Source organism: Olea europaea, unplaced genomic scaffold (genome assembly GCF_002742605.1).
Source record: "Olea europaea var. sylvestris unplaced genomic scaffold, O_europaea_v1 scaffold1066, whole genome shotgun sequence".
Taxonomy (NCBI): domain Eukaryota; kingdom Viridiplantae; phylum Streptophyta; class Magnoliopsida; order Lamiales; family Oleaceae; genus Olea; species Olea europaea.
Genome location: NW_019228010.1, coordinates 95,221 through 122,333, shown reverse-complemented (window position 1 = coordinate 122,333; position 27,113 = coordinate 95,221). Strand labels below are relative to the sequence as shown.

Genomic DNA, 27,113 nt, shown 5'->3' with positions numbered 1-27,113 from the left:
GACACGTGGGGTATTCTGTCCATTATTTAGGACATTGTCTCTTATATTTAGGTTACCCCTCAAGTTAGATGTACCATTACCACTATTCTGATTTGACCTTACACCATCCCCTGGTTTGAAGTAGATGGACGAAAGGTGGTTCTATCCCTTGATTTGGACTTAGGACTGGGGAATTATGTCTCACGACTGTCCTAGTTTGAAAGTGATTTGCAATAGGCACAACTGGCTGACAAATTTGGCCTACTAACCTATTCATTATTTCATTTAATGTATTCAGTTATTTGGCCATGTTGTCATAATGTGTATTCCAATTCTGGGTAAATCTTTCCATAATATGAACATTTCGTAAATTTACCTGTTCAATGACATTCTGTGTGAGTTCTCCAAGCAATGCACGCATGGTTCGAGGACTCAATTCTGTCATTGGTTCGTAACGACTGTGACTGCTCTGACTTTGTTCCTCTGTTCGTGGAGAGCTTTGCTGCTCCTCATATCGCTCAATCATTGATTGGACTCCTCCCTGACTTGCTGCTTCCTTATCAGATTTGTGAGACATATTGTTTTACCTTTTGTATTTTCAACACCAAATACAAAGATCCCACTGGACATGCCAAATTGTTTCGCGCGGGTAGTCGCTAACAATTAAAAAGGGATCAGACGATTATGTAAGGAACAAACCTCTTGAGACAAAGTCCCAAAAAGAGGTGTTTTATTGGCGATGATTTACAATTGGAATTAAACAGAGTGCTTCCAAGGGGCGCAAGTATACGAGTACTGAAAGAAATGTTTAAGTTTAAACTAAGAAATTGAAATTATATATTCTCTATTTGAGAGTGTTTGATTCGGGGTCTTTCTTCTCTATGTCTTCTCTTCCTTTTATATTCCTTTGATGATTTCTTCGTGACAACTGCTTGAAAACTGCTTGATTGCTGTATAACTACCCACTTTCTTTATAGTGGCTAACTTGTAGGGGAACTGCCGTCCCTAGTTGTCGTTATTACTCTTTGTCGTTCAACCGCCTTCAACTGGGCTCCTTGATTCGTGGAATGTGATAAGACCACTCAATAACTGCTATTCTAGATAATTATAATGTTTTATGTTTGCCAAGATCCTGGGCGATTTGAAGGTTTGGGCGAGAACGCGGTCATCGCTTTGGGTGACCGTAAGGGAAGCTATTCGCTCAGATTCTGGATGTCTTGCAAGTTTGGGCGATGATGTTACCGTATTCGTGGGCTTCCACCGCACATCAATAATCCTGTTTGAACCTTTATCCTGAATTCCCAATTGAACTTCACTCTTTGGGCTATTTGATTTGGACTACACTTTTAGTGTATCAACACATTCCTTCTCACTTGAAAAAACCTACCACTCTTATTAATAATTCATAATCACAACTTAGTTAAATGTAATTTATATAATATAATAATTCACGATATTTAAAATAAAAAATTTATTAAAAGGGATATAAGTCCCTCAACTCCACCAAAGTTGTGATGAGGACGGGGTGGAGGACGCGAAAGAGGAATGCGATCCTGTCCCAAACTCACCCCATTTTCATCTAGGTAGTTTAATTAATTTTTGGAAGAAAAAAGTCAAATCCATTTACCGTTGCTAATTTTTTTATATTAACAAAAATGAAATATTTGATGGAAAAAAAACTTTTAGATTTTCAGTATACACGTCACTTGTGTATAATATTGTTTCTTTAAGAGGAATTTAATTGTAATATTCTCAAAAGATCATGATATTATTAAATTAAATTATGGTTGAAAATTTATATAATATTTGTATTAATTAAGAAACAAGACATGAATATTATAAAATCTTTGCACGACGTGGACATCATCCAAGCTTGTCACATTTAAGTATGCTTGACATTATAAATTAGTCAAATCTAATTCTAATCAGAAGAGAAATCAATGACGTCCACATTAAAAAATATGCACTCTTAAAACAAAAATTACGTGCTTCATTGTTCAACAAGGGAATTATAATAGTTATGTACGCTCAAACACTCGAGATGTAAAAAAATAAATATATAAAGTTTTGGCCAAGTAAAGACGTAAGCATTTCTTCGTCATCTTTTTTGCCTAATTTTATATAATGGAAAGTAGTTGGACGGGTTGGACTCGGTATTTGAGTTTGCACTTCTTTTAAAATGAATAAATGATTTGTCCACTTTTCTTTCAATGCTGGCTAGGTAGCTAGCTACTTGACGAATCATGCTATACTGCTCGAATTTTTTTGACATAATGGTTGATCAAAGCTTATAATGAGAGGGGACCCACTTCTTTTTTAGATTTTTTTTATTCACGTGGACTCACACGCATGCGAGAGGATGTCAATCATTGTGTCAAAAAATTTTGGGCAAAGTAATTTAATTCAGGCAATCAGTATTCCTACAGCATGTAGGCCAATCATATCTACTTGCCAAACCTCTGAGTCCTATACTTTATACCAAGGTATATTTGTTACTATAGTCTCCTTGTTTATATACTTCATATCAATGTATATACGTAGTCGTGATTGCCTAGTTATACAATTGATTGGATATTTCACATTATTGTGTAATTATAATGAGTATTAAAAGTAACAACTATTCGACTTGATACCCATCTCAACTGGCCATCATGCCATACGGAGGGAGGCATGTTGATTACTAGTGTAACAAAAAAAATAAAAAATTAGTTATAAGTAAAATTGACTTTAATTTATATTATAAGATCCTAAGCCAAACAACATAAACGTGTGTACAAGGCATGTATGAATATCATTGCAAGAAGAGACTACAACAAAAGCAGCGCAGGTGTCCCTAAAGGTAAAGCAGCTGCGGACAACCGAACAAAAGCAACCTTTCTCCTCTAATTACCCAATAACTCACTACTTTTTCAAAAGTTGATGATGAAGAGAGAGAAACAAAAGCATTACTAATTGAGAAAAGCCATATGTATAAGTGTATAACCTGATTTACCATCTGATTTACGGAAATTACAAATGACAAAATCTCACATCATTTTTGACATAAAAATACAGTTAATCCAACTGTTAAAATTCGTTCATGTCATCATTTGTAAAGCTGTCTATAGAATTCATCTGTACAAATAATTTTTTTTTTTTACTAATTTACGTTCAGATATGAAAAACACAATTAAGGACGGACCCAAACAGTTCGAATTGTGGGGTCAAAAATGATTTTTTTTCGAACAACGTATCATTAACGAAAATAAAACCATATGCTACTACAATTGGATTTGAGTTTGGGCTTTTTGGTCATTGGGTTAGGGAAATTAATTGGATTGTCTCACTATTTTGACAGAAAATTACATTTTAAGCAAGGAAAATCCAAAAATCTGTGAGGTCATTTGACCCCACATGACCCCACGTGGATCCTCCAGTGAACACAATATACAAGAAAAATTTGTATGAATCAACAAGGAATATCTCACAAGACTAACTAGGAGTTGGTGAAAAGACTTGCATCAAGGAGTGAAGTAAAACATGAAATATTGAACTTACAAGCAATTAGATATACCACAACTACAAGTTATTGCATAGTGCCACATTCAAGCAAGAAAAAAGTGCTTCTTCTTAGCAGTTGAACAAGTTAATGGAAATTTTGAAATGAGCAAGAAATGTCAATATATGAATTGTTTCATTATTCGTTATTTCCGGGTCTTTTCGTTGCATTCACTTACAACAAGAAACAACCACCAGTGTTTGGTGCAGCACCCGCATTTTGGTATGTTATTAGGCCCTTGTTTGGTGAAAATTAAAATTGGAGTTTTAGTAAATTTTTGTACAAATGATGAAATATGTGGTTAAAGTTGTGAATCTCATAAATGTGAATAAAATTAATCATTAATTTTAGCCTTCATTTGGTTCTTATTAATTTCCATTCCATTACATTTCATTTTTCTTTCTCTTATTGTCAAACACATATTCTTTCATAAAATAATATTAGAAATAATCGAAATTTTTTTTTTCTTTTTTAATCACTCATTTTTTAAAAAATTATTATTTCACTCATTTTCATTTCACCAACATGGGGCGAGCAGGGGATTAATTTAGATTAAAATTTTGATTTTCAATTTTTGGACAAGAAATAAATATGCGGCAACAAACCTGACACCTCTGTAAAAGCCACATCAGCCTGCTTATCCAAGACATTTTATAATAATGATTAATAAAGCAAAAAATTGATGGACCCACTATCATGCGCCACAGGTTCACTCTCCCCTATTTTTCCTTTAATTGGTAATATCACTCATTCAATTTCCTTACTGTCGTAAGTTATCTCTGCGTCTTTGTGACCTTGCGTATATAGATTACCAGAAATCATTTTCGTTCGACTTTTCAAGCAATTATTTTATACTGGTTTTATACGTTTACTCAAGATTTTTGTGGTCAATCGGTGATGCATCGCCTGTCCGGTGAATTGTTGCCAGAGATCTCTGTTAGTCTCTCTTTCTTTCTGTATATATATCGTTATGTACATCATCGATATATTAATGTGAACTATATTCATACGTGCGTGTTGAAATTGCTCCCTACTTGTTTCATAGTGAAGAGATCTTCGACTTTATAGTTGCTGCTACTGTAAATAGATGGCGATTTTTATTTGAACTGTTGCTTATTCTTTAAAATTTCATTCCATTTGTTAGAAGGGAAGGTTGTTGCTGTCAATTTCCAATAACAATAATCTTTTTAGTTGAATCTGAGAGTAGTTTTCCCCTTCTCCTCTGTTATTTTTTAAATGCTTGTTCGATTGATCTTCACTTAATGTTAAATTAAGGTGGTTTTGTTAGTAAATCTCGGGGGGAAATCCAAGCGAATGAAGTAGAACTAGCACTTTCCGAAATTATTTTGATAATAATCTGAATGGAAATTTTTTTAGAGAGAACCAGCCCAAAAACACTCTTGTCGGGGTATATATCTGTTCCCCACTTCCAATTATCTGGCTGGTCTCAGACCAGTCTGTTATCTCTAACATTTCATCAGAAACTCGATAATTTTGTGTAGTTGTACAGAGAACCGCGGAATTTTTTTGTTTTTTTTTTTTTTTTGTTTTATGTTTTGAAGTAATTGTTCATATGGCAGGTGCATTAGGTTGATTTGAGGCGATTATAATGTAAAGAAAGTAATTGGGTGGTGCCCAGATGAGAAGAACTGATGTTATTGGCAGTGGAAGGAGGAGGATTTTTCTCATCTTCAGCATCTGGATACAGTAAGGGCCTAACCCTTCTTTTTTTGGGTCAGAGGAACGAAGAGAAACCCATGAGAGTGACACCGTGGAATCAGTACCAGTTGGTGGACCAAGGGACGAATCCTGATCTCCAGCTGGCTTCCACGAAGAATGGGGCTGTCCGCGGCTGTGCCTCCTTTGTGTGCTTTGGTCACACTGCCGCAGGACTTGAGAGCCCATCCCCTCTGAAAGTGGGCCCTATCCAACAACAAGAAGTCTCACCGGAGCCCATTGTTTTTTATGAGAGTAAGAGTGAAACCGATTCAGCTGATCTTGTTGTTGATGATGATGATGATAGGGGTAGAAAGATTAGTCTCAAGAGTAGCTTAAAGAAACCATTGAATGACATTCAACCTTCCACTACTTGTGGTGGTGGTGTTGAACCCGAAGAATCATCTGAAAAGCATAAAACAATTGATAGTCAAATGGAAAGGAGGAAAGTGCAGTGGACAGACACGTCTGGAGGGGAACTTTACCAGGTCCGGGAATTTGAGATGAGGTGAGAGAGCTTCAGATGCTTCATTTTTATATTAACAATATGAGTCTAGTGGTTTCGGCCCTTTGTTTCTTCTTGAGCAGTGCGGTTCTATTTTCTTGTTTTCCACTCTTATGCATGCCCGAATATGTGAATTTAGAATTTTCCTTTCCTGCAGTAATGAATTGCATTTTATCTGATATATCATGCCATATCTTTTTATCGGCTAGATCACATAATTCAGAGCCTACAATATTGTTAACATGAGTGAAGTTATCAATTGTTGACGGCAATGGCTGTTTGTCATAGATCATGTTAATGCCAAATTTGAACTTTCTTGTCATGGCAGCCCAAAAATGTTGCATTGAGCAATGCCACTCCTTATATGTCATATACATGTTCTAGTTGTAACTTGACTGGTCATCATTTCTATTGTTTTGGCAGTATGATTTGAAGTTTGGTTTAATAGTTATAGATTGAAATTTAGGGAGGCTAAGTTGTAGTTTGACACCGTAAGACACATAAAATCTGCTTTATCAAAGCAAGAAGCTTTGATAAATTCGGTTGAGGTTCCTGGTTTTATTTGAAGTTTCTTTGGGGTTGGGGAAAATTGGTAGTGTTCAGAATTTGTGATTAACAGTGACAATTTTTAGAGATCAGATTAACAATGATTGAATGCTGTCTTTAGGGTCTTGACATTCTTGTTATTATGCTAAGTATTCAAATTTTTACATTAGAGCTGTTTGGGGAGTTTAGAGCCCTCTGAGATTCTGGTTCCCTTTATTATGATTGCCTTGACTTAACTTTGAGGAGTAGTTCAGTGGTCAAGCCTTAGGCTTACTCTCCAATAGTCACCAGTTCGAATTCCCTTAGGGTCATTGAGGTGAGTACCCGACTGTAAATTTCAGGGCACCGCAGGATTAGTCGAGGTGCACGAAAGTTGGCCTGAACACTCACGTTTATAAAAAAAAAAAAATTATGATTGCTCTGGCTTGTCAAAAGAACGACAATATCCATAGTAATAGACCTCCCAACCTAGAAGATCTTAGATTCATGACACAATCATGGTTAAAGACATCTATTGATCATTAAAGATGTACAGTTTACCTTGTATATGATGTCTTTAAGAGTTATGCCATGTCAACAAATATTTTTTTATTATTCTATCATGAATACATTTGATTAGTAAAACCTAAATATACCTGTTGACCCACATTATTTTTTAACTTGTGATCATATCAATGATGAGTTTCTTGACCCAGGCAACTCCTTTTTTTTCACTGCAAGTAAAGTAATATCTACTATTTAAAGATGTGGCAGTGATCAAGGGTTTCTAATTGCTACACACACACACTACAGCAACACCTCCTGAGCTCTGGCAGTAGAATGTTCTTTCGGTACTTTAAGAACGTGATGTGACATTTTTAGCTTGGCTTGTCATAATAAGAGCTGTCATAATTTTTTAAGCATGTGACATGCTGCAATTTTCTATCAGATATGGGAGAACGACTTCAGTTTGTAATGTAGGTAGGCAATTGAAGTTGATCTTGTTACCAAGACTGTTAGGAAATTGTTAGCATTCAACTATATCTTCTAGGTAAACATGTATCTTTTTGAAAGCAGTTTCAAATGATATTAGAGTTGAACATCGAGGAGGTTGTAGGATGTGGCTGATTTTCTTAGTAAGAAATTGCATTCACTTCCTCATTTTATACCCAAATAACGGGCATGAATGCTTCAGGGGAGGCTGCATGTGCTATTTAGGATTGTTACTATTGTCCTTGGGATATCATAGTGTCTAACCTTTAATCCCTTCTGTCAATGTTGTCTTAATGTATTTTTCTTTCTCATATACTAAATAGAATCTCCATTATCCGCCCAACCCTCCCCCTCCTCTACTCTCCTCTACTCCCACCTACACACACACACACACCAAAAAGGTAAAAATAAAATAAAACCAAAAGATGATGATAATAACAATGATGCATTACTTGTTCCCCACGATGAACCCATCACGTTGAGTCTTTTGTCATGTTGTATCCATGTTGAGTTAGGTCTTCATGATAGCCATGATGTTCTCCATTACATTTTTGTGTAGCCACTTCTATGTATTTCTAGAGAAGATTATATTTGTAAAACATATACTTTAAAAAAATATTTCTTGTCTATTTTCTAATGTCACTATATTCTAGGTAATTAAAAAGTCTTCATCAATGCTAATTTGATAACAATGAGCTTGTGTTGGGAAATAAAGTGGAATCAAGGTAATATATATGACACGATATGAAGGATATGATCACAAAAAAACAATAAGATAAAATGCAAAGAATTAATTGATAGAGAACGGAGTATTTTATTCAATTAACTAATATGAAGAAAACGTGTTAAAAGAGTCTAATATTTATAGGAGTGCATGCCAAATCCTAGAAATACCACAAAGATGGAAACAAGATAAAAAATCACGTGGAATAGAGGAAACAATATTTTTTCAATAAAAATGCGTGGAATAAAGGAAATTAATATTTTTCCAATAAAAGCGCGTGGAATAAAGGAAACGATATTTTTTCAAAAAAATTCAACCTAATTTGAGTAAAAAAATTCAACAATCTCTACCTTGACATAAATTCTTATGTAACGAATGAAACTCCAAAATTTCTCCGCCTAAAAAAATAAATCCGACTACAACGAAAAATTCGAACTTTTCAACCAAAACAAAACTTCTTCCAACACAAATACTCTTCTTCGTTCACAGCATCCAACACGAATACATGAACCCAAAGATTGGGTTCCCTAAAATTACAAAAAATCAGGTTTGGATTTCATGTCAGAAATTGTCGAAATATCTCCATTAGTCAAATAGTTCTCCGCTATGTTGGTCTCATTTGAGTATTTGATTGCTTCCCAGTTCAAATGACCTTCTTCTACAATTTGTTGCAATCCCTCTTAATGTGCCTTTTCTTCTTGAAATAATAACAATCCCGATTACTGAAGTTTGACATCAACTTACCCTTTCTCTGATCACCATGAACAAAAAGGCCTTTTCCATCTCTAACTTCAGATCCAACCAGATGTTTCATCTTCTTTTTTGAAAATAAGGCATCATACGCATCTTCAATGGTGAGCGTATCACGACCATACAAGATAGTGTCTCTAAACGAAGCGGGTAGTGGACACAAAATGATGAAGGCCAAATCTTCTTTATCATACTTTTATCTCTAAATTCTTCAAATCAGCGACGATTTCCTTGAGATCCGCTTTTATCCATGCGATGAGAATATGACCTTTGCTTCAAATGTAATTTGTTTGTAAGATTTTTAGTCATGCACAACTACTCCAACTTCAACCACAATCCAACTGTTGTTTTCTTCTTCAAAACTTCCTAAAAATATTGTTAAAGAGATGAAGATGGATATGTGAAAGTGCCTTCTCTTTCTTCTGTTGTTTCTCCTCATTGTCCAAGTTGTGGATATTTTGTCAAATCACATCACATCATCCAAATCCATCTGCACGAATATAGCTCGTATCTTCACTTGCCACAACGAGAATTTTATATTATAATCCAAGAGCAAAATTTTATACTTCATGACTGTCATAAATAACAAAAACCTCGAACAAATCATAATCAATAGCTCAAATTTCACTTGTTGGGGAATAAAACGGATCGAGATAATGTATATGATACGGTATGAAGTGTATGATCGTAAACAAACAACAAGATAGAAAGCAAGGAATTAATTGATAGAGAAATAGAGTATTTTATTCAATTGACTAATATTGACAAAACAAGTATAATTAGTGTGCCAATATTTCAGTAATACAAAACTTGTGAGAAGAGTCTATTATTTATAGGGTGCATGTGAAACTTTAGAAATACCACAAAGATGAAAACAAGAGTCTAGTATCTATAGGGGTACATCCTTGCTAAGCACCGACTATATGAAAACATGGCCTCAAATGATCTCATGGCTAAGCATCCAAGAACTGTGGCATAATAGATATATGGTTCTCTAGGGAATGTGATTCTGTTAATTATTTTAATTGTTGTCGCTATTAATTATTAGATAGCAGAAATATCAAATTATGCTTGTAGAACGTAATTGTTTTCATGAAATTTTGTTAAATGTAAGAGGTTATTAATTATTGGAGTATTAATTTAGAAATGTCAGGCTGTGTTTGGCCAGCTATGGTCTGCCATACAAGGTGCTGGGTTATGAAGATAATTGTCATAATAAGCATGAGGATGCTGGAAATGGATAGGATTAAGAATTTGATAACATTAATGTAGACATGAACTTGTGATATGATAAAATAACATCTATAGGACATCAATTAAAAGAAGTTTAAAACGTGTTTTGGCTTGTTGAATTAAGTCCTGTGAATGTTCGAATGAGTAATACTTGGAAAGGGAATGAAGATTAGTAGTAAACAAGGTCTTTCAATTGATTGAATAATCAACAATTAAACCTCATTAATTAATAGCCTTAGGACGAAATAAAATCTATTAATTTAGCAAATATTTAATCGATAAATTAGTAATCTATTAATTTATTCATTAATTAATAACTTATTAATTTGTCAAGGTATTACGTTTGTAGAAATGTTGACTCACAAGCAGATAATTGAGCGTGTCATGAAAAATGATCAAGATGGTGAAGTTAAAGATGATTGTTCTATTATGTAGCCAATTTCACAAAAAGAAGCTCTCAAAGCGGTGATGACATTGAATAAATTTTTTTGGAGTATCAGAAAATGCACTAGACGTTCTTACTAGGTTAAGAAAAGTTAGTGATATGGTCCAATGCAACATCAATTCAAGAAGAAACAAACAATGCTTGAGTCATATTTTAAGAATGCTTCATAATCGAATCATAAGCACTATATATCAAGAAATTATTATTTTATATTAGTGGGATCTATTTGAAATTTTATAATGTATTATCTTATAAATTTAGCGAATTATTAATTTAGCTGATTATCTCCAAGTCACAACATGCCAAAAATATTATTTAATCAAAATTAATTTATCAGCCATTAAATAATCGAGATTCTACTAAGGAATTTGCCTTGTACCCAGCAAAATAGAGAAATAGATTAAAACCAGGGATAAGGCTTCATTACTTGCTTCTGTCTTTGTACTTTGTAGTTCCTGTTATCAAATGTAGATTGGTCAATATCAGCATCAGCATCCAAAATTAGTATGCTAAACCTTTGGGTCCCCTTATTTGATGTCAGTTTTGAGTTGGATGTTTTGCTAATATGCAGCTACCATCTTGAAGAATAGTGTTCCATTTGTTTTGTAACCTTTTTTGTTGGTGATTAGTTCAAAAATTAGTTGATAAGTTTATCTTATTTGATTGGAAATGTGCTGCCTCGGGTTACTGTTTATGCTCATGTTAGTAGTTTTGTCATTTGATTTCCACAGCCCGTGCTTATCTAATTGACCCTTTATACCAACTTTTGGCATCTGTATTTTTAGTTAAGCTCATAAATCATTATACTACTTTATGTGCAATTATTATTGACTAATGTGTGTTCACCTTTCAAATCTTCTTTCATGGAGATGTGCAGTGACTAATGTTTGCGATTTTCTTATGAGATCTATTTATTTACATGAGTGCTCTTTTCTGATGTGTTAATTGATACATTCCATGTGATTGCAGTGATGATGATAGTGAATTTGACCCTGGGAATGAAAGGACTTGTTCATGCACAATAATGTAGTTTGGGTTTCTATTAGGACATCTTATGGGCTTGGCTTCTTTAAGAAGGCAACGAATGAAATGTTGCTCAAAATTCCACCGAGTAAAGATCAACTTATCAGTGCTTTGCATTGCAATTGGAGCAACACAGGAGATTTTTTGGGCCCAAAAAACGGAGATTATATCCCTCCCTGGCTTTTGTTGATTGATCTTTTGCATTTATATTCTTGCTTGAATTTCAATTTCATCTATTTTTCTCATCTTGATTTGGAATATTATGTCTTTTCTTCTGCTGGGAGGCTGAATCGAATTATGATTCTGTATGTTAGTTGCAGATGTCAATATGCAGTAGGATTGTAACTCAAAACCAATGTATAGCTTCTGTGCACTTACTATGAAAAGCAGAAGTTACCTGTGGGTTGCAACTAACAGCATTTCACTGCTTTCCTTAGCGATTTTGTGAGGGGTTGACTTTTATCTTTTCAGGATTGCCAGTGTGTATTAATCAAACATATATTGCTTATTGACTGGAAAATTACTGTTTTAGTTTTTACTATTACTTCTCTATTTTACAAAGATCATGTGCTCTTAAAGTGATGTTCTCTCTACCATGTAAAGGATTGGACACTGATGTAGTGATTTACATGTTTTGGTATCAAAGTTGGGTTGGTTCGCCAGGTCCGGCCTGGACTGGAAGAGCGTGGACCCGGGCGTGAGACAGGTCCGCGCTCATCCAAGCCATGCCAGGCTTGGTATTATGGCACGTTAACCAGCCCAGCCGACTGACACCACTATTTATGACCCTAAGATCTTGTAAAGAGCTGTAAGCCGTAACAATGGCTATCTTCTCTACAGAAGAGCACTACGGAGTATCTTTGGCTTCCTTCTGCTTCAGTCCCACTGCTTCTACCTGCAACCTACAAAAAACCAATTGAAACTAGTAACATGGATTCGGGCAGAACCGATGAACAAGATCAATCTATATAGTATACGTCATTCTTTTTCAACCATGTATTTATTCTTCAATGTATATAATACGCGTCTTTCTTCTTCAATCGCGTCTTGCTTGTCTTGGTTGGAAGTACTGAAAATCATGTTATTTTAATCATATGCACCCTAACTGCTATGTGACACCCTTGAAATGAAAATCGTTAAATGAGAATTGTAATAATATTCTTATTAAAAGGATTAAAATGCATATTTTTAATACTTTAATAATGTGGAGTAGTGATAAATGGACGTGTTAATGTGACCGTATCTTTGTCTTGGTGTTAGTAGAAGTCCTTTAACTTTAACTATAAAGTCCAAGCATTTGGGTTAAAGAACTTAAACAGGGGAAAAAAGGTTTTAAATCAAGTCTCGTCACTATTTTATTTTTATTTTTGTTACTTTTAATAAAAGCGTGTACGCTTAAGATTTTAAAGGGTTATAAAGATGTATTATTGATTTCATGGAGTTAATTATTCCAATGGTCACTGAACTTAGGTCCATATTTTCGATTGCTCACTGTAGTTTAAAATATTGAGTTTTGGACACTGAACTTTGAAAAATATTGTACATCACTCATTGAACTTTGAAAAATACTGTATATTACTCACTGTAAATTCGATATTTTTCAAAGTTCAACAGTTATGTTAGTGAGTAACGCAGATCATATTCCAAACTTCAATGATCAAAATTCACCATTTTAAATTCAGTGAGCAATCGAAGACATGACTTAAGTTCAGTTAGCAATAAAAAATATGAACCTAAGTTCAGTGACCAAAACTGACATTTTAAACTTTAGTGGTCATTTAAAGATATGAACTTAAGTTCAGTGATCATTATAATAATTAACTCGATTTCATGTTTGTCAAAAATTATAAATTTATAATTGATTATAAGTTTGCTCTTTACGTGGCTTGTAGACTAACCACCGTCGCACACAAATTTGGCCGTGTCTTATCCATCAACCGGCAAATAATCACCAAATTCTCAAATCCACCACCCGAACTTCTCTGCCATTTCTTCACACTCCCACCAATAAATTATCGAATAATGTTATTTGTAGTTGCTTAATATTATAGATATCCTACGTAACATACATGTAATGATTAATGATTTGATGTATAATATGTATGCCATATAGGATATAGGATGACAGTAATCAATTGCAAATATTAGTATTCGACAATTATCAATAAAACTGTTACAGAATTTTATATAGAAAAAATGTCAGTATCATCATCACCTTCTTTCCCATGCTTCAAATTTCGCAATCCTTTATCATCTCCACCTTGTTCATCTTCATCATCCGCTTGTAGATTCTCTGCATCCAATCCTACAACCATTTTTACCCTCAGCCCTCAGGAATTCGCAAGCTGAAGGCCCTTTCAGAAGACCGGTGGCTCCTCCACCTTTAAAGCCAGGTCCACCATCTTCACCACCACCACCACCACCATCGGCACCAACGGCTACTTCTCCTACTCCAAGTGCACGGCCGCACGGGTAGCGGTTGCGGAAAAGAATGTGATTACTTTGGAGTTTCAGAGACAGAAGGCTAAGGTAAGGAGCCGCAAGAGTACTTTAAGAAGAAGAAGCTGATCAGGGTCCTTTCTTTGGGTTCATTGGCAAGAATGAAATTTCCAATGGCAGGTAATAGTCTTCTCTCTCTAGTAACTTTTCAATTTTTTCATGATCATATTTTGTGTAATTGGATTAGGACCCATATTCTAGATGATTTATTTTTCGGATTACTGAATCTTGATAGAAAATTAGTCATTGGATAATGAACTGAAGATATATAATTGAGATGAAAATTATTCACCTCATGTTACTTGTTGGAAATCATATATTCTTGGTGCCCATGTAGACCTTGCTCTAAAATTGATTGCCAAATGATCCCAACCCCTTAGTTGTGTCTGGGCTACAAAATTTTACTAGCTTAGTCAGAAGCCCATCATTTTTCTGCTTTCACTCTTCAATTAAATTACACAGGAAATTGTTGGTTCTACTTGGAAAACATAGAGGTCTGATTTCTAAGTGGTGCTATATGTGCTCCATAATAGCCTTGTGCACTTGCCAATGCTAAAGCTTCTGTACATGCAATACAATGAGGATTTTAGTACTTATCGATGTATATAATGACTTTGAATAGAGGCCTATATTGAAGAAACACATGGGGTTGTGTGAATTTGTTGTTAGAATGGTGATCAATGATCCTGAACAAACAAATTAAAGAGATTTGAAACCGGAGAGTTATTTTCGTTCTTTGGATGAATGAGATTGTGCCTATTTATGTTCAATTTTAGTCGGAGTGTTGGAATGGTTGGGATAGACATTGCTTTGTAGAATCATAACCCCACATGGATGGTTGCGTCTTTCCTAATTTTTTCCTGCGTGAAAAGGTCACAACTCTTTAAGGCTTTTATACATGTGTTGCTTTTGATTTCTTGCTTGAGAACCACCAATTGCTTATTTGCAAATGTCTTGATTTTGTGATATTGAGTACCTTACTTTTTCATTACGTCTATCCAGTGTTTTGAGTAGGATAACTCTTAATCGGATTCAAATTTTATGAAAACCTTGTCTAACCACCCGCTTCTTTTTATAATTACACTATCCCATCTTAAGTTTTTTAAATAAGAAATATTTGAATAATGTATAGGAAAGTACCAGAAAAGATTGCTTTGATTTCTAGACAAAAGGTAAATGCCATCATCTCTAACAAATTTCACCAATGCTTTTCCATTCTCCCTATGGCGACAAGAACATTCCAAAAACTGTAAAACTCGTTTTATATAATCTTTGTAGTTTCATAATTCTACTTGATTGTTTGGTTAGCTCTGCATAAAAGTGGAAGACATTAAACTAGAAAGTTCGATGGGAAGGACTTTGAAGACAATCTGTGTATCATTTGAGACTTGGACAAGGGGCGAGGGAGACAGTGGTATTAAGAATAAACATGTCATCAACTTAGGTAGAAATCAATATCAGTGGAGTTAAAAATAATCACTGTCAAATTCCAAGTTCTGAACCTAGTAATGTTATCAAATTGGTGAACACAGCATTGTTGAGGATCAAAGTAAGACAAGAATGTCCGTGCCTTACAATCAAATAAGATTCATTCTACCTAGCTTTCATAGAATAGTAGAGGACATACCTGTGTCTTATTGTACACTCATAAGATTCATGAGAAAATTAATCTCAAGATGATTTCAGCATCAGTCTCATTGCTCTTTACTCTTGCAAATTTGAAATTAAAACATCTTTGGTTTGTGTGCCATGCAAAATTTGATTCTTAGTTGAAATCACGCTTAGGTTGTTGGCTGGTCTGAGTCTCTTTAACTAGCTTAAACTAATTGCAGAAGTGGTGCTCTACATCTCCATAATTAGCCTTAATGCACTTGCTAATGCTTGCATCCTGTTTCTACTAGAACCTTATTTTTCTCTTTCTTCTTCAAGTGAGTTGAGAAACAACTAACTTGAGATCATAAAGAAAAAAGAGAAATAGACAGAAGAGAATCACCTTAGCTCATTCCTTCGTGGCCTTAATGCCTTTCATTTGGAATTCAAGTCATGCTTAGTCTCACTGATAAATAAGAAAAAAAGAAAAATCTATTGTCTAATTGTGTGCAATACTGAGTGTCAAACATGGCTTCTTATGAAGGTATTCATGTTATTTTTCACCAGACACGACTATTAGTCTGATCTTGATTTATCTTAGCTCTATATTCATGTTGTATAAGATCATTTATGTGTGTCCAATATTAGTTGAACAGATGGGCAACGTTTGGTTTTGCTGTGGGAACGTTAACAAAGTATGCAACAGGGTCGGACTTCGTTGATCAAGTTAAAATTCTCCTCTCCAACTTTGGAATTGTAGATCTGGAATGAGTTTTTATCAACATTCGAGGCTTGAACCACTGTCAACTTTGTAGCTAATGTTTCAGTGTACTTGGAGCAATTTGTTCAGTATTTTTTTGCCTCATTCCACTTAGTATGTGTCACGGCTATTTCATTTTTTTAATACAGGGAGTTTTTCCTTTTGAAATATACTTGACAAGTCTCTTGTATATGTTATGGTAATTCTATTAAATTACACACAGCAAATGATAAAATTGAGTTCCTTTTCTTCTATTTTATGGAAGTGATGCAATTTCAGCAGAATATGTTACAAGAACGTGAGCTGTACTAAAATTAGCATGTCTCTCTATAGTTGCAAAAAGTTGCATCGAAGTTTTCAGTAAATATTGTAGTATCAGAATTTTACCATCTCATCTAAAATCTAAATGGCGTTAGGGAAAATTAATAAATGTTTATGAGTATATAAACGGGTGGGTAGGTGAACTTAATTGAAGGAGATGAATAATTTTCAAAATTTTTAATGTGATATTATTTATTTAACTATTTTAAAATAGATTTAGTTGTATTATTTTGAGAAATTATGAGATTCCAATTGTAATTTTTTCTTATTCTTGTTTGTTTAAATGCTTTTTTTGTTTTTATTCATTTAATAAAAAGGACAAATCCATCGTTTAATGACCAAAATGAAAGGAATGCCCGGTAATTAAAATATTGGAGATGAATTATGCCAAAAAAATAAAAATAAAAAAATGGTTAAGGATAGATATACCACATTTTGTAAAAGTTGATAACAAAATATAAAAATTTCCTTATTTAAAAAGAGGAAGAATTGCACTTGGGGTCCCAAACCTTTTAAAATATTGCAAACTACCCAAATCTTTCATTTTTACACTCATAGTCCCAAGCCTTTCATCTCGATTGCAATTGAAGGGCATATGAATGGAATACATTCATTTGACCATTAGTCGACCCAAAAAAATCAATTTGACCACATTTGGATTAATTTTAAAATGACAATATTGTAATCTTATATTTTTGAATAAACTAATTAAAAATTAAATAAAAATGTATGAGAATCGTTCATATTCTTTCTAACCTCACCTCTAACAATCAATCAAACCAAAATCCACGCCGGCAACATCGGTGCTACCATTGCTAACCCTCTCTCTCCACAAAGAAAAAGCAACATTGGAAGATGAAAACTGGTTTATTCTAACAAAATCACCTTTTTATTCAAATTGCATTCCCTTCGTACTTAGTAGAACTTATTACACACAAAAACTTAACCATTAATCATAAATGGTGAATCGATAACCTAGAACAAAGATTCAATAATTCGAGATGCTCAACTTCAAAGAGTTGACTCAATAAATTCTTTTACCTTATAAGGATTGGCATTTTCTAATCAAGAACTCATCTACCCTAAAAACCCTAATTTCTGTGATTGTAATTCTTAATTTGGTATGTGTATTAGATTATTCTAGATTTTGGGTTGATTTGAACATTTTCAAACTCTCAAGGGAGAAATTACCATGTGGAGGTCAAGATTCAGAAAACTCTATCATGATTCGATCCGTGAGGTGGGGAGGAAGATGATTAGTTCTCAATATTTTTATTTTTATTTTTAAATTTTGCTTATTTTATTTATAATTTTAATAAGTTTGTTGAAAAAATATAAAATCTTTTAAAATTAATCCAACTGTGGTTAAATTGATTTTTTGGTTGACTAACGGTCAAATGGACGGATTTTATCCATATGTCCTCCAACTGCAATCAATAAGAAAGGTTTGGGACTATGGATACAAAAATGAAAGATTTGAGTATAATTTACAAAAATATGAAAAATTTGGGACCCTACTGCAATTCTCCCTTAATACGTTGTTGGCACTTGGCAATGACTTATTTCCCTAGTTGTCGCCACCTCGCATGCATGATTTTAGTATAAATTTCAAGCCCAATGCCAAAATTGAAAATGTATGCTATATACAACTTTAATTGCTAAAGAAATTTGAAATTTTAATTATTTTTTGTAACGGATGGAATTAATTATTGCCTCTCTCTCACACTACTCCAACTGGTGACACAGGAAGAGAGAATGATTAAGCTAGCGTTTTTCCCCATAAACATTCCATTAAAATACTGACTCAGTAAACCTCCAAATTCCAAATCCAACACACATAGATCACAAAACCAAAGACCCTTTGAAAAATCCCGAAAGAAAACCCACAAAACGACCAAAAATTTTCAAACTCACCTTACCCCATCAACGATTTCAATATTAGCTGTTAATAGGATTTTTTTATACACTAAAGGATTCACTCTCACGGTGGTATTTTTCGTGAAAGGGGAGGATGGACGGTTACTGCAAGTTACGAATCTTCAACTCCTTCCCAGCCTAGCAGAGAGCAGCGTGCGGGCGTCTCTGTTTCTTTTCCTTCGTTCTTTCCAGATGGCTAAGCGCGTGCACGAAGTTTGGAAAGGAAGCAATGTGAGACTTTTTACTATCTGGGTTTTATTCAGATTTTCTGGGTTTTGCTTAATTTTTTGGTTTAGCATAAATTGTTCTTTAATACGTTACCATATTTCTGGGGAGTTTCACTGCCTATTAGCACTGGAACCACTGGATTTCTGACATTAATTTCGATTACGTAGGAGTGGGTATGAACCTAGCAAAGTTAAAAGGTCGTGGAATTCAATGGGTAATTAAAAAATCTATTTTCTATTGTGTAATATTGGTTTTTTGTCACTAGGGGTATAGTGTTGTAATAGGAAATGTTGAAATAAATAAATGTGTTTCCTCTTTATTAAGTTTTTAGATGAGTTGGTTGAACATTATATTGGTGGCTTGTACATGGAGGTCATTAGTTCAAGTCTCGCAATCACCCGTTTATGAAATTATGCAAGCATCATGATGTAAAAAGAATTCAACCTGCACTTGACTTTATACTGCCCAGAGGTGGTGCATTTTTTTTTATTTTTTTTGGGTCTCTGGTTGTGGTGCTGATTCTGCCTATAAACCTACTTTTCTAGCTATGTTGGACAATTTTGAGAAGAGTTCTGCTATTCGAAAAATGAAATCTAGAGAGTCTTATGTTAAACTCTTGTTATTTTGTTGGAGAACAGGAATTTATCGAGAATGGAATCTTAAATAGGTGTATCCGTTGGGGGTTGGTTGGGGGAGGCAGAACAGATGTAAGAACTGGCTATCATAGCTAATACCTATGGTGCTTAGTGTACAGTATACCCGTGACTGTGGCAATACAGGATTTCTGACTGGGGCCATGCAAAGGAAAATCTGTATATTTGTCACCTGAAAAAGGTGACTTCTACAATACATGAGTTGCAGAATTGTTCTTCTTTTTGGGGGGTGGGTGAAATGGCAGCTCTCTGAATTGGGCCATGTAAAAGATGATCTGTATGATGGCTAACAGTCAATGAGCTCCCGAATTGTTCTTCTTCTTCTGTGTGTGTGCATGTGTGGGGGTGTGGTGAATGACACTGAGTTCTTGGACTGATTGTTTCTCCTGCATGTTTGAAGATGGGATAAATGTTATTATATATAGTTTTCTATTTGCCCAATAGGGGGAGGTCTTATTCCTAACCTCTTACTGCTGAGAGACCAAATATGATAACTGAAATGCTTGCATTTTACGGTTGGAGAAGCAGAAATTCATCAAGTTTTCAGTTGTGACTTCAGATATTCATTGAGACAAATGTTTCATATGCTTGATCTTTCTGCTACAATTATTTGTGCAGAACCTGTTAATCTAAGTGGTTTGACTTTTAGTTTTATTTAATTGACATAACAACACTTGTGTTGAACTATATCTGTGTTTTTTGTATATGACATATCTATTGTCCATCTTTGCAGAAATTTTTTCTTGGCGGGAGGTTGATTTTTGGCCCTGATGCTAGGTCACTGCTTGTCACCTTAATGCTAATCATCGTCCCAGTCATTATCTTTTGTGTTTTCGTTGTAAGGCATCTTCGCCATGAGTTTTCACCATATAATGCAGGATATACAATTCTGGTTATCACAATCATCTTCACTATTTATGTTAGTTCCTCAAATCCTTTACTCAATACTTTACTTTGCTTTAATTATTATGAAAATGCCTTAATTTCTTTGCTGATGACTGATGTATGGAATTTAAGGCTTACCTAGTCACTCATTACTTATATGGGTAAGGTTATATTGACATCCAAACTGTTAATTTTTCTCTTAATCTTTACTCATTGATTGATGAGATCTGTGTTTACATTTTTTCAAGTACTCAAAATACTTGTAAACTAGTTTATAGGTCTTTAAGGGAAAGCATAGTTCATGGTAGAAGGTATGAATTTGTAAGAGATGTTAGAGATGCAAAGCAAGTGCACTCGAGGAAGCTTTGAATCTAGTTTCAAATGCTGGAGCCAGCAAAGAAAAGTATGAAGGATGTGAAACTAGGACATCTAACAGCAATGCTTTGTCAGCAACTGTGTACATAGAGTCCAAGTCAATCAGTGAGAAAACAACTCATTGATTGGGGATAATTTTCTGGATTCTAAAACCCTAGAGGTGATCAGGCTATTTCAAGCTAGAGGGTCTGACCACTAGGATTTTCAAAAGCAATGTGTATTTTGTGTTTATGATAGGGTGTCTTCTCATCTTAATTTTATTAATAAATTCGGATGGCTCAATCTCGAATGATCTCAGATGAACTTGCTAGGCATTGATCAGTGGATATAGTTTATGCTATTTAACTAACTGGTAGTATTCAGGATAGTATATGATCAATTTGGTTCCATTTCTTTAAATTTGAATTTGGCACACCTGATGAACTATGAACCAGTGGATCATGAACTCAAATTCAATTTTTATATGAATACATTAATATTTACATTTGAGACTAGAACCACTAAATTGTTTAAAACACCCAAGAAACCTTATAATTGATGCTTGAACAACTTAAGTCGTCTCTCAGAAGGTATGTCATTGACTCTAAGATGCTGGTCAGTTAACAAAGACCAGAAGATTCTAAACTTCATATGAGTCAAGCTGGCAGATGATGTCATGTCACTGTTCCAGCACTTGTTTTGATATAGCTAAGTCCTGCCGTGCATTGCTGATTTGGACTGTAAAATGATAGCTTTTTAAGCTAGTTTGGGTTGTTCTATTGATTAGGTCAGTTTGGCCTCTTGGTTATGCTAGTATAAAGTTGGTAAAGTCCATACAAAAAGGAAGAAGGTCTTGAACAGCATTTTATTTGTGTACTACCAACCTCTCACTCTTACATGTAATAAAATGTCTTTTTGTATACAGCATGATAGGGAATACAGGAAAGACCACAAATATTCTTAATAGTACTGTCTAATGTGGGTGCATAGGATGTCTTAGGTGACGACGTGCACTTTGCTGAATGGCTGCTTAGATTGTAGTGAAAGGCTGTCTAAGTTGGATATTGCAGAATATTATTTTAAGTGGAATGTTTAAGGTAGGCATCTGCTTTTAATAAACTAAAGTTAGGTATCACTGGAATAATTCATTATTTCATTTTGATAGGTATTGGCACTTCTTCTTCTTACATCATCTCGGGATCCTGGTATTGTTCCCCGTAATTCACATCCACCTGAAGAAGAGTTTCGATATGACACTTCAGCATCGATGGAGGTTGGTGGAAGACAAACACCAAGCCTCCAATTCCCTCGAACGAAAGAAGTAATGGTTAATGGGATCCCTGTCAGAGTTAAATACTGTGATACCTGCATGCTGTATCGCCCTCCTCGTTGCTCGCACTGCTCCATTTGTAACAACTGTGTGGAGCATTTTGATCACCACTGCCCTTGGGTGGGTCAATGTATAGGATTGGTATGATTTTCACGACTGATAATGTTATTTTCGTTTCTTTCTTCTCCTGCTCTTGCTTCTCATTGACCTTTTTACTTGTTTTCTCTCTCATTTTTTAGCTGCTTCCTTGCACCATTACCCTAATTGATTCTTATAGTACTTTCCTTCCCTTGAATGTGCAGCGGAACTACCGTTATTTCTTTTGTTTTGTTGCTTCCGCTACACTTCTTTGCATCTACGTATTTGCCATATCTGCTTTTTACATCAAGATTCAGATGGACGACCATCAGAGCACAGTCTGGAAGGCAATGAAAGAATCTCCTGTATCTGTGATTTTAATGGCATATTGTTTTATTTCCCTGTGGTTTGTTGGTGGACTAACTGGCTTTCACTTGTATCTGATAAGCACAAATCAGGTCAGTTACTTTTCTTATCTGCTTGGTGTTAAATTTCTTTCATTATTATTAGGTTGTTATCTTGTTTAATACTAGCTTTTCCATTTGTTTGTTTGTCTGAGATTTTTTTTCTTGTCTCTTAGGTTTTAAATTTCTTTTCATTATTATTAGGTTGTTTAGTTTGTTTGTCAGAGATTTCCATAAACTATTTAGAATATGGAACTATATCTAGTTAAATGTGTAGCTATTGTTGCACTGCAACAACTCTTCTCTTATACATGTGTGATAGTCTGTCACCATGTTTTATGTTAGTTATTGGGATATTTGTTGATTTGAGATTGGCAATTCTAAACAAGATATTATGGAGACAATTTGAGACTAATATTATTTGTACACATTCTTTTCTGTCTACCTGCCTTTTAGTTTTGTTCCAGTCCCACTGTTGCTTAATGGTGTGTTAAACTTAGTATCTTGGCTACATTTTTTTGGAGATATTAAAAAGTGTGTGGGAGAAGAAAATGTTTGTTTTACCCTTTGGCGAAAGTGGAACAGCTACTTCCTCACTTCTTTTTTTTTTCCCCTGATTTGACGGTTTGGGGGAAGTAGCTGGGATGAGGGTTTCAGAATGGGTAACCAACGAAAAGGGAATTATACCTTCCTGGAGAGCTTTTCTTGGCCTGGTTGTGAATGTATGATTTAGATACAGAAATGAAGTGTAAAGAAATAACTACCTTTCTCCATTTGTCTAGGTTTTTTTTTCAGGCAATGGGTAACCAAGGAAAAGAGAATTATACATTTCTGGGGAGTTTTTCTCGGTCTGGCCGTGAATGTATGATTTAGACACAGAAATGGAAGTGTATGGAAATAACTTCCTTTTTCCCCCATTCATCTAGGTCATCTTTTTCCCACTTATCTTTTTTCCTTTTTCCTATGTGTTGTTTTGTCTTCACTTTTTTGTATGGGGGCATGGATTGAGAAAGGGAAAAAATTTTATGATTGAGAACCCTTGCAGTCCATCCTCATTAGTAATTTTTTTTTTTTTTTTGGTGGTACTGAGGTTTTAAATTTAGTTGTTGCCTGGTGCCTTCAGTAGTTATTCTAACTTCCATTGTTCCTTGTGCCGGTTTCATCACACTTTATGGTGGTGGTTGGTTAGAAGTAATGACATCTAAATGTTGCTTCATGCGAGTTTCATCCCGCTTTATGGTGGTGGTTGGTCAGAAGTGATGGCATCTAAAATTTGCTTCCTACCCTCACGATCTTTGTTTTGTGTCTACAAATTCCTTGTATTTGTTGCCAGTCCTATTTATATAATTTCTAATTCTCCGTTTTTCTCCCTTTTATATCGAGTGTTATGTGCATGTTCGCAAAAATATTGTAGACAAAGCTTTTTATATAAAGAAAAAGCTATCAGAGGATGACTAGAATCAACTTTAAAAATTAATTGAGATAAGATACCTCGTTTATTTTGATATAAAGTGTTGTACGTTCACACAATATTTTATGGGAGAAATTTGAAGGATTTTACTTGAGTTTATACATGCTGAAATTTTGTTAATGGTTCAAGTTCCAAAAATTGGAAACTAAGGTGCACTAGGATAGAGAATAATTGATAACCAGAATCAACCACATTAAACAAAGAAAACCTAGAAAAAATTACGCCAATTCTGAAAAGCTCATAAAACAGCATGCAACACATGAGCCAATTGACAGTGAAATCTTGGAAGGCTCAAATTACATCAGAAATTAAATTTTATAAGCTGCACTAGATTACTATTCAAGAAGAGATTTCTAAATTTGAGTAATTGTTGCCAACTATGTTTGGGAGACTAGCCTGCGAATCAAAGTCCTAAATATAGTTAGTGAATCCTGATTAGTAATTAGTAGACTAGGTTTGAACTGAGGAATATTATAACTTCACTGTAAGCTGCTTCTGAAAATTTTATATGGTCATGTACGAGTCTGTGTTTGACTACGGGGAAAATTTTGCTGGTAAAAGGCCAAATATTTCAGATTAATTTATGAATGTTGCATTGTGAAATTAAATATTAATTGGGCGTTCTGCAGTTGTTTGAAATACGTAGAAAAAACCGGAAAGTTTTTACTGAATCCTGTTTGGAAGGCTACACAGTGGTCTCTTTCAAGTCTTTGTACAAAGATAAAAAGATTGTTAATCGCATAACTTTTTTGTTCAAGGTGAACTATCGTACATGTATAATATCGCCAGTTATGTACCGTACAACTCTTCCAAGTAACCCCTCTGTATTTGTCATCTAGGTAACCAGATAAGAAAACGACAAGTTCATGGTACATAACTGGCCAGATATAATTTTGGAAGTGCATCCTCAGTATCTTTTTACTAAATATTCCACCAAGTTTCTGGATAACGACTGTGCCTTTGTGTGTATTCTTATTGAATTGCTGTTTTTATTGGTGCTTGATTGATAGCAATGGGCATAAGGGGTATTGACAAGTTCATTTCTTTAAATGATGGGATATATGTCTCTGTCATCCGCTGTTTCAAACCATAATTAGATTTCTGAATTTATGTGTGGATGTTTTGTTTTCCAGGACATTTTTTGCATTCTTAAACTTCTTATTCCTGTTCATCTTTTGACAGACGACCTATGAGAATTTCCGATATAGAGCTGATAACCGAATCAATGTTTATGATCGTGGTTGTTTAAATAACTTTCTTGAAGTGTTCTGTACGAAGGTGAAACCTTCGAAGAACAACTTCCGAGCCTTTGTACAAGAGGAGGCCCAAAGATCAACTTTCCCCGCCACCCGGGAAGCTGAAGATACAGATGACCGTCGCATGAAGGTAGAAGATGATATGGACATAGGTGGAGATCTTTTAAAGATCTCCCAGCGTCATAATATTGAAGACATAGAAGCAGGTATTCGCGGCAGAGGGAGTGATGTGCCGCATCATAATTCCTCGGAAGTTGATTCTGCTCTTGGTTCTGATAGACGAGGCCCCAGTGTGCAACCTGACACTTTGCACTCCAGTTGGGGGAGAAGTAGTGGTGGCTGGGAAATCGCAACCGAGGTCGTTGGCACAAATTCAAATGTCACGGAAATTAAAAGTTCTTCTATTCCTAAAGAAGCGTGCCAATGAGCACAGAAGGACCGGTGGGGGGGCATATATCGATCGATCGGTGACATGTACATTAGTTGGAAGGAGCTGTCCACTTGGATAACACTACTGATGCTTTCTGATTTTCGGGAGGAAAGATGCCATCTGTGTGGTAATCTATGCAAAATCTCTATCTCTATCTCTTCTCTTGGAAGGATCGGATCAGTCGATCAATCCCTTCTTCCCCACCCACGGACGGAAAGTGAATTTGATTTTGTTAGCTAAATTTTGCTTTTATCATGTCATCTTTCTTGAATGGCTGGGTCGAATCTATTTTTGACAAAAACGGTGAATAGAAATGTCTTTACAATTATGTGGGAAGACTGGGAAAGTGCCTTGTCAGTTTTTTCCCCTCCTCTAACCTTAATCTGGTAGTCCATTGATGTGTAATGGTGTGCTTTTTCTACTGGCTTCATTCTGTGTAATTAACTTCCTTCTCATTGATTTCAGTTTTCTGGCGTGATTGTTATTTATTTGCTCCAATCTGGGTGTAAATTTATTAATAATTCATTGCATTTAGCGTTTGGATCGACATTTTTCTTCTCTTTTATTCGTTCTTGATGCACAGTATATCTTTCGTTAAGCATAGTGGTTTAAATTGCTATGACCACTTCGAGCCAGCTTTAAATTGCTATGATCACTTTGAGCGCTCCTTATACCCCAAAATTGGAGTGGTGACGTGATCTAGACTCCTACGAGAAATTTTCTACAATGGGTGAAAGCTTGACGGAGCAATGGCTTGTGGAGGAAGACCATGGGTCGAGACTAGTTACTCTTGAGTCATCCCACTAATTTCTTAAAACATTCTTTTAGAGCTTGAATCTATTTTACAAGATTAGTGGAAGTTAAATAATGATCAGTGGGAAGTTGAATAACTTGATAATTGGCACTATGGATCGAGTAATGATTAATCATTCACAATAGTCGAATTAAAATTTAATAATAAAACCTACTAAAAATTATTTAAAAGTAAATAAGGAAATTTGTGGGTACACAAGACTTTTATTTGTAAACCCATTTTTATAATGCCTCAAATTTTAATTGCAAGAAAAGTTCTTAATCTCTATTTAATATAACATTTTTGTCTAATTTTTTCGTCACGTTGCACTTTTTGTCCCTAATCTTTAATTAATTAGTAAATTGTCTTTCATCGATGATTTTCAACCAAAAAATTTGTTCACTTTAAATACCTAGTCCAATTTTGTATTAGTAAGTCTCTTTACTATCTCTTAATCAAAACCATCGTCGATGATGTATAATGATAAGAATACAATGAGGATATAATCCATCATTATGTTAATAATTATAATCAATATGACTTAATTTTCAAGGTAAGTTACTACAACATCAATCTAAGATACTATGAGCTAAATAGTATCATTTCCTTTGAAATTATGGGGTTTTTTTTTTTTTTTTTTTAATATGTAAGAAAACGGCAATTCCCAGCCAAAGTCACGTGTTACCCCGCGTGGGTTGTGACATCAACTTTTA

The 27,113-nt window shown here is 34.7% G+C and overlaps 2 protein-coding genes and 1 pseudogene across 4 annotated transcripts; all 3 read left to right on the top strand.

Moving 5' to 3' along the window:
* The first annotated feature begins 4,264 nt into the window (after window positions 1-4,264).
* On the top strand, window positions 4,265-11,958 carry LOC111373053. The gene is made up of 3 exons (XM_022995520.1): window positions 4,265-4,453; window positions 5,098-5,741; window positions 11,378-11,958. The coding sequence occupies exons 2-3, from the start codon at window positions 5,170-5,172 to the stop codon at window positions 11,436-11,438; spliced, it is 633 nt and encodes a 210-aa protein (XP_022851288.1). The 5' UTR covers window positions 4,265-4,453; window positions 5,098-5,169; the 3' UTR covers window positions 11,439-11,958.
* Window positions 11,959-13,505: 1,547 nt separating this feature from the next.
* LOC111373063 lies at window positions 13,506-16,527 on the top strand (annotated as a pseudogene).
* A 1,781-nt stretch (window positions 16,528-18,308) lies between these two features.
* On the top strand, window positions 18,309-26,095 carry LOC111373051 (protein S-acyltransferase 8-like). 3 transcript variants are annotated; one of them, XM_022995518.1, is made up of 6 exons: window positions 18,309-18,496; window positions 18,627-18,749; window positions 20,133-20,318; window positions 21,804-22,109; window positions 22,271-22,504; window positions 25,104-26,095. In XM_022995518.1, exons 2-6 carry the CDS (start codon window positions 18,711-18,713, stop codon window positions 25,602-25,604), a joined length of 1,266 nt encoding a protein of 421 aa, XP_022851286.1. In that variant the 5' UTR covers window positions 18,309-18,496; window positions 18,627-18,710; the 3' UTR covers window positions 25,605-26,095. The 3 variants fall into 3 exon arrangements, with proteins under 3 accessions (XP_022851286.1, XP_022851285.1, XP_022851287.1); XM_022995519.1 differs by lacking the exon at window positions 18,309-18,496 and adding an exon at window positions 19,385-19,580 and having other exon boundaries at window positions 18,680-18,749; XM_022995517.1 differs by having other exon boundaries at window positions 18,309-18,749.
* The last annotated feature ends 1,018 nt before the right edge of the window (window positions 26,096-27,113 follow it).

Excerpts from the sequence above, each read along its gene's own strand:
- LOC111373053 (XM_022995520.1), top strand. The coding sequence starts at position 5,170 with ATGTTATTGGCAGTGGAAGGAGGAGGATTTTTCTCATCTTCAGCATCT. Across the intron at positions 5,742-11,377 it reads GTCCGGGAATTTGAGATGAG|TGATGATGATAGTGAATTTG; the intron begins GTGAGAGAGCTT and ends ATGTGATTGCAG.
- LOC111373051 (XM_022995518.1), top strand. The coding sequence starts at position 18,711 with ATGGCTAAGCGCGTGCACGAAGTTTGGAAAGGAAGCAAT. Across the intron at positions 18,750-20,132 it reads AAGTTTGGAAAGGAAGCAAT|AAATTTTTTCTTGGCGGGAG; the intron begins GTGAGACTTTTT and ends CCATCTTTGCAG. Across the intron at positions 22,110-22,270 it reads TGGGTCAATGTATAGGATTG|CGGAACTACCGTTATTTCTT; the intron begins GTATGATTTTCA and ends TTGAATGTGCAG.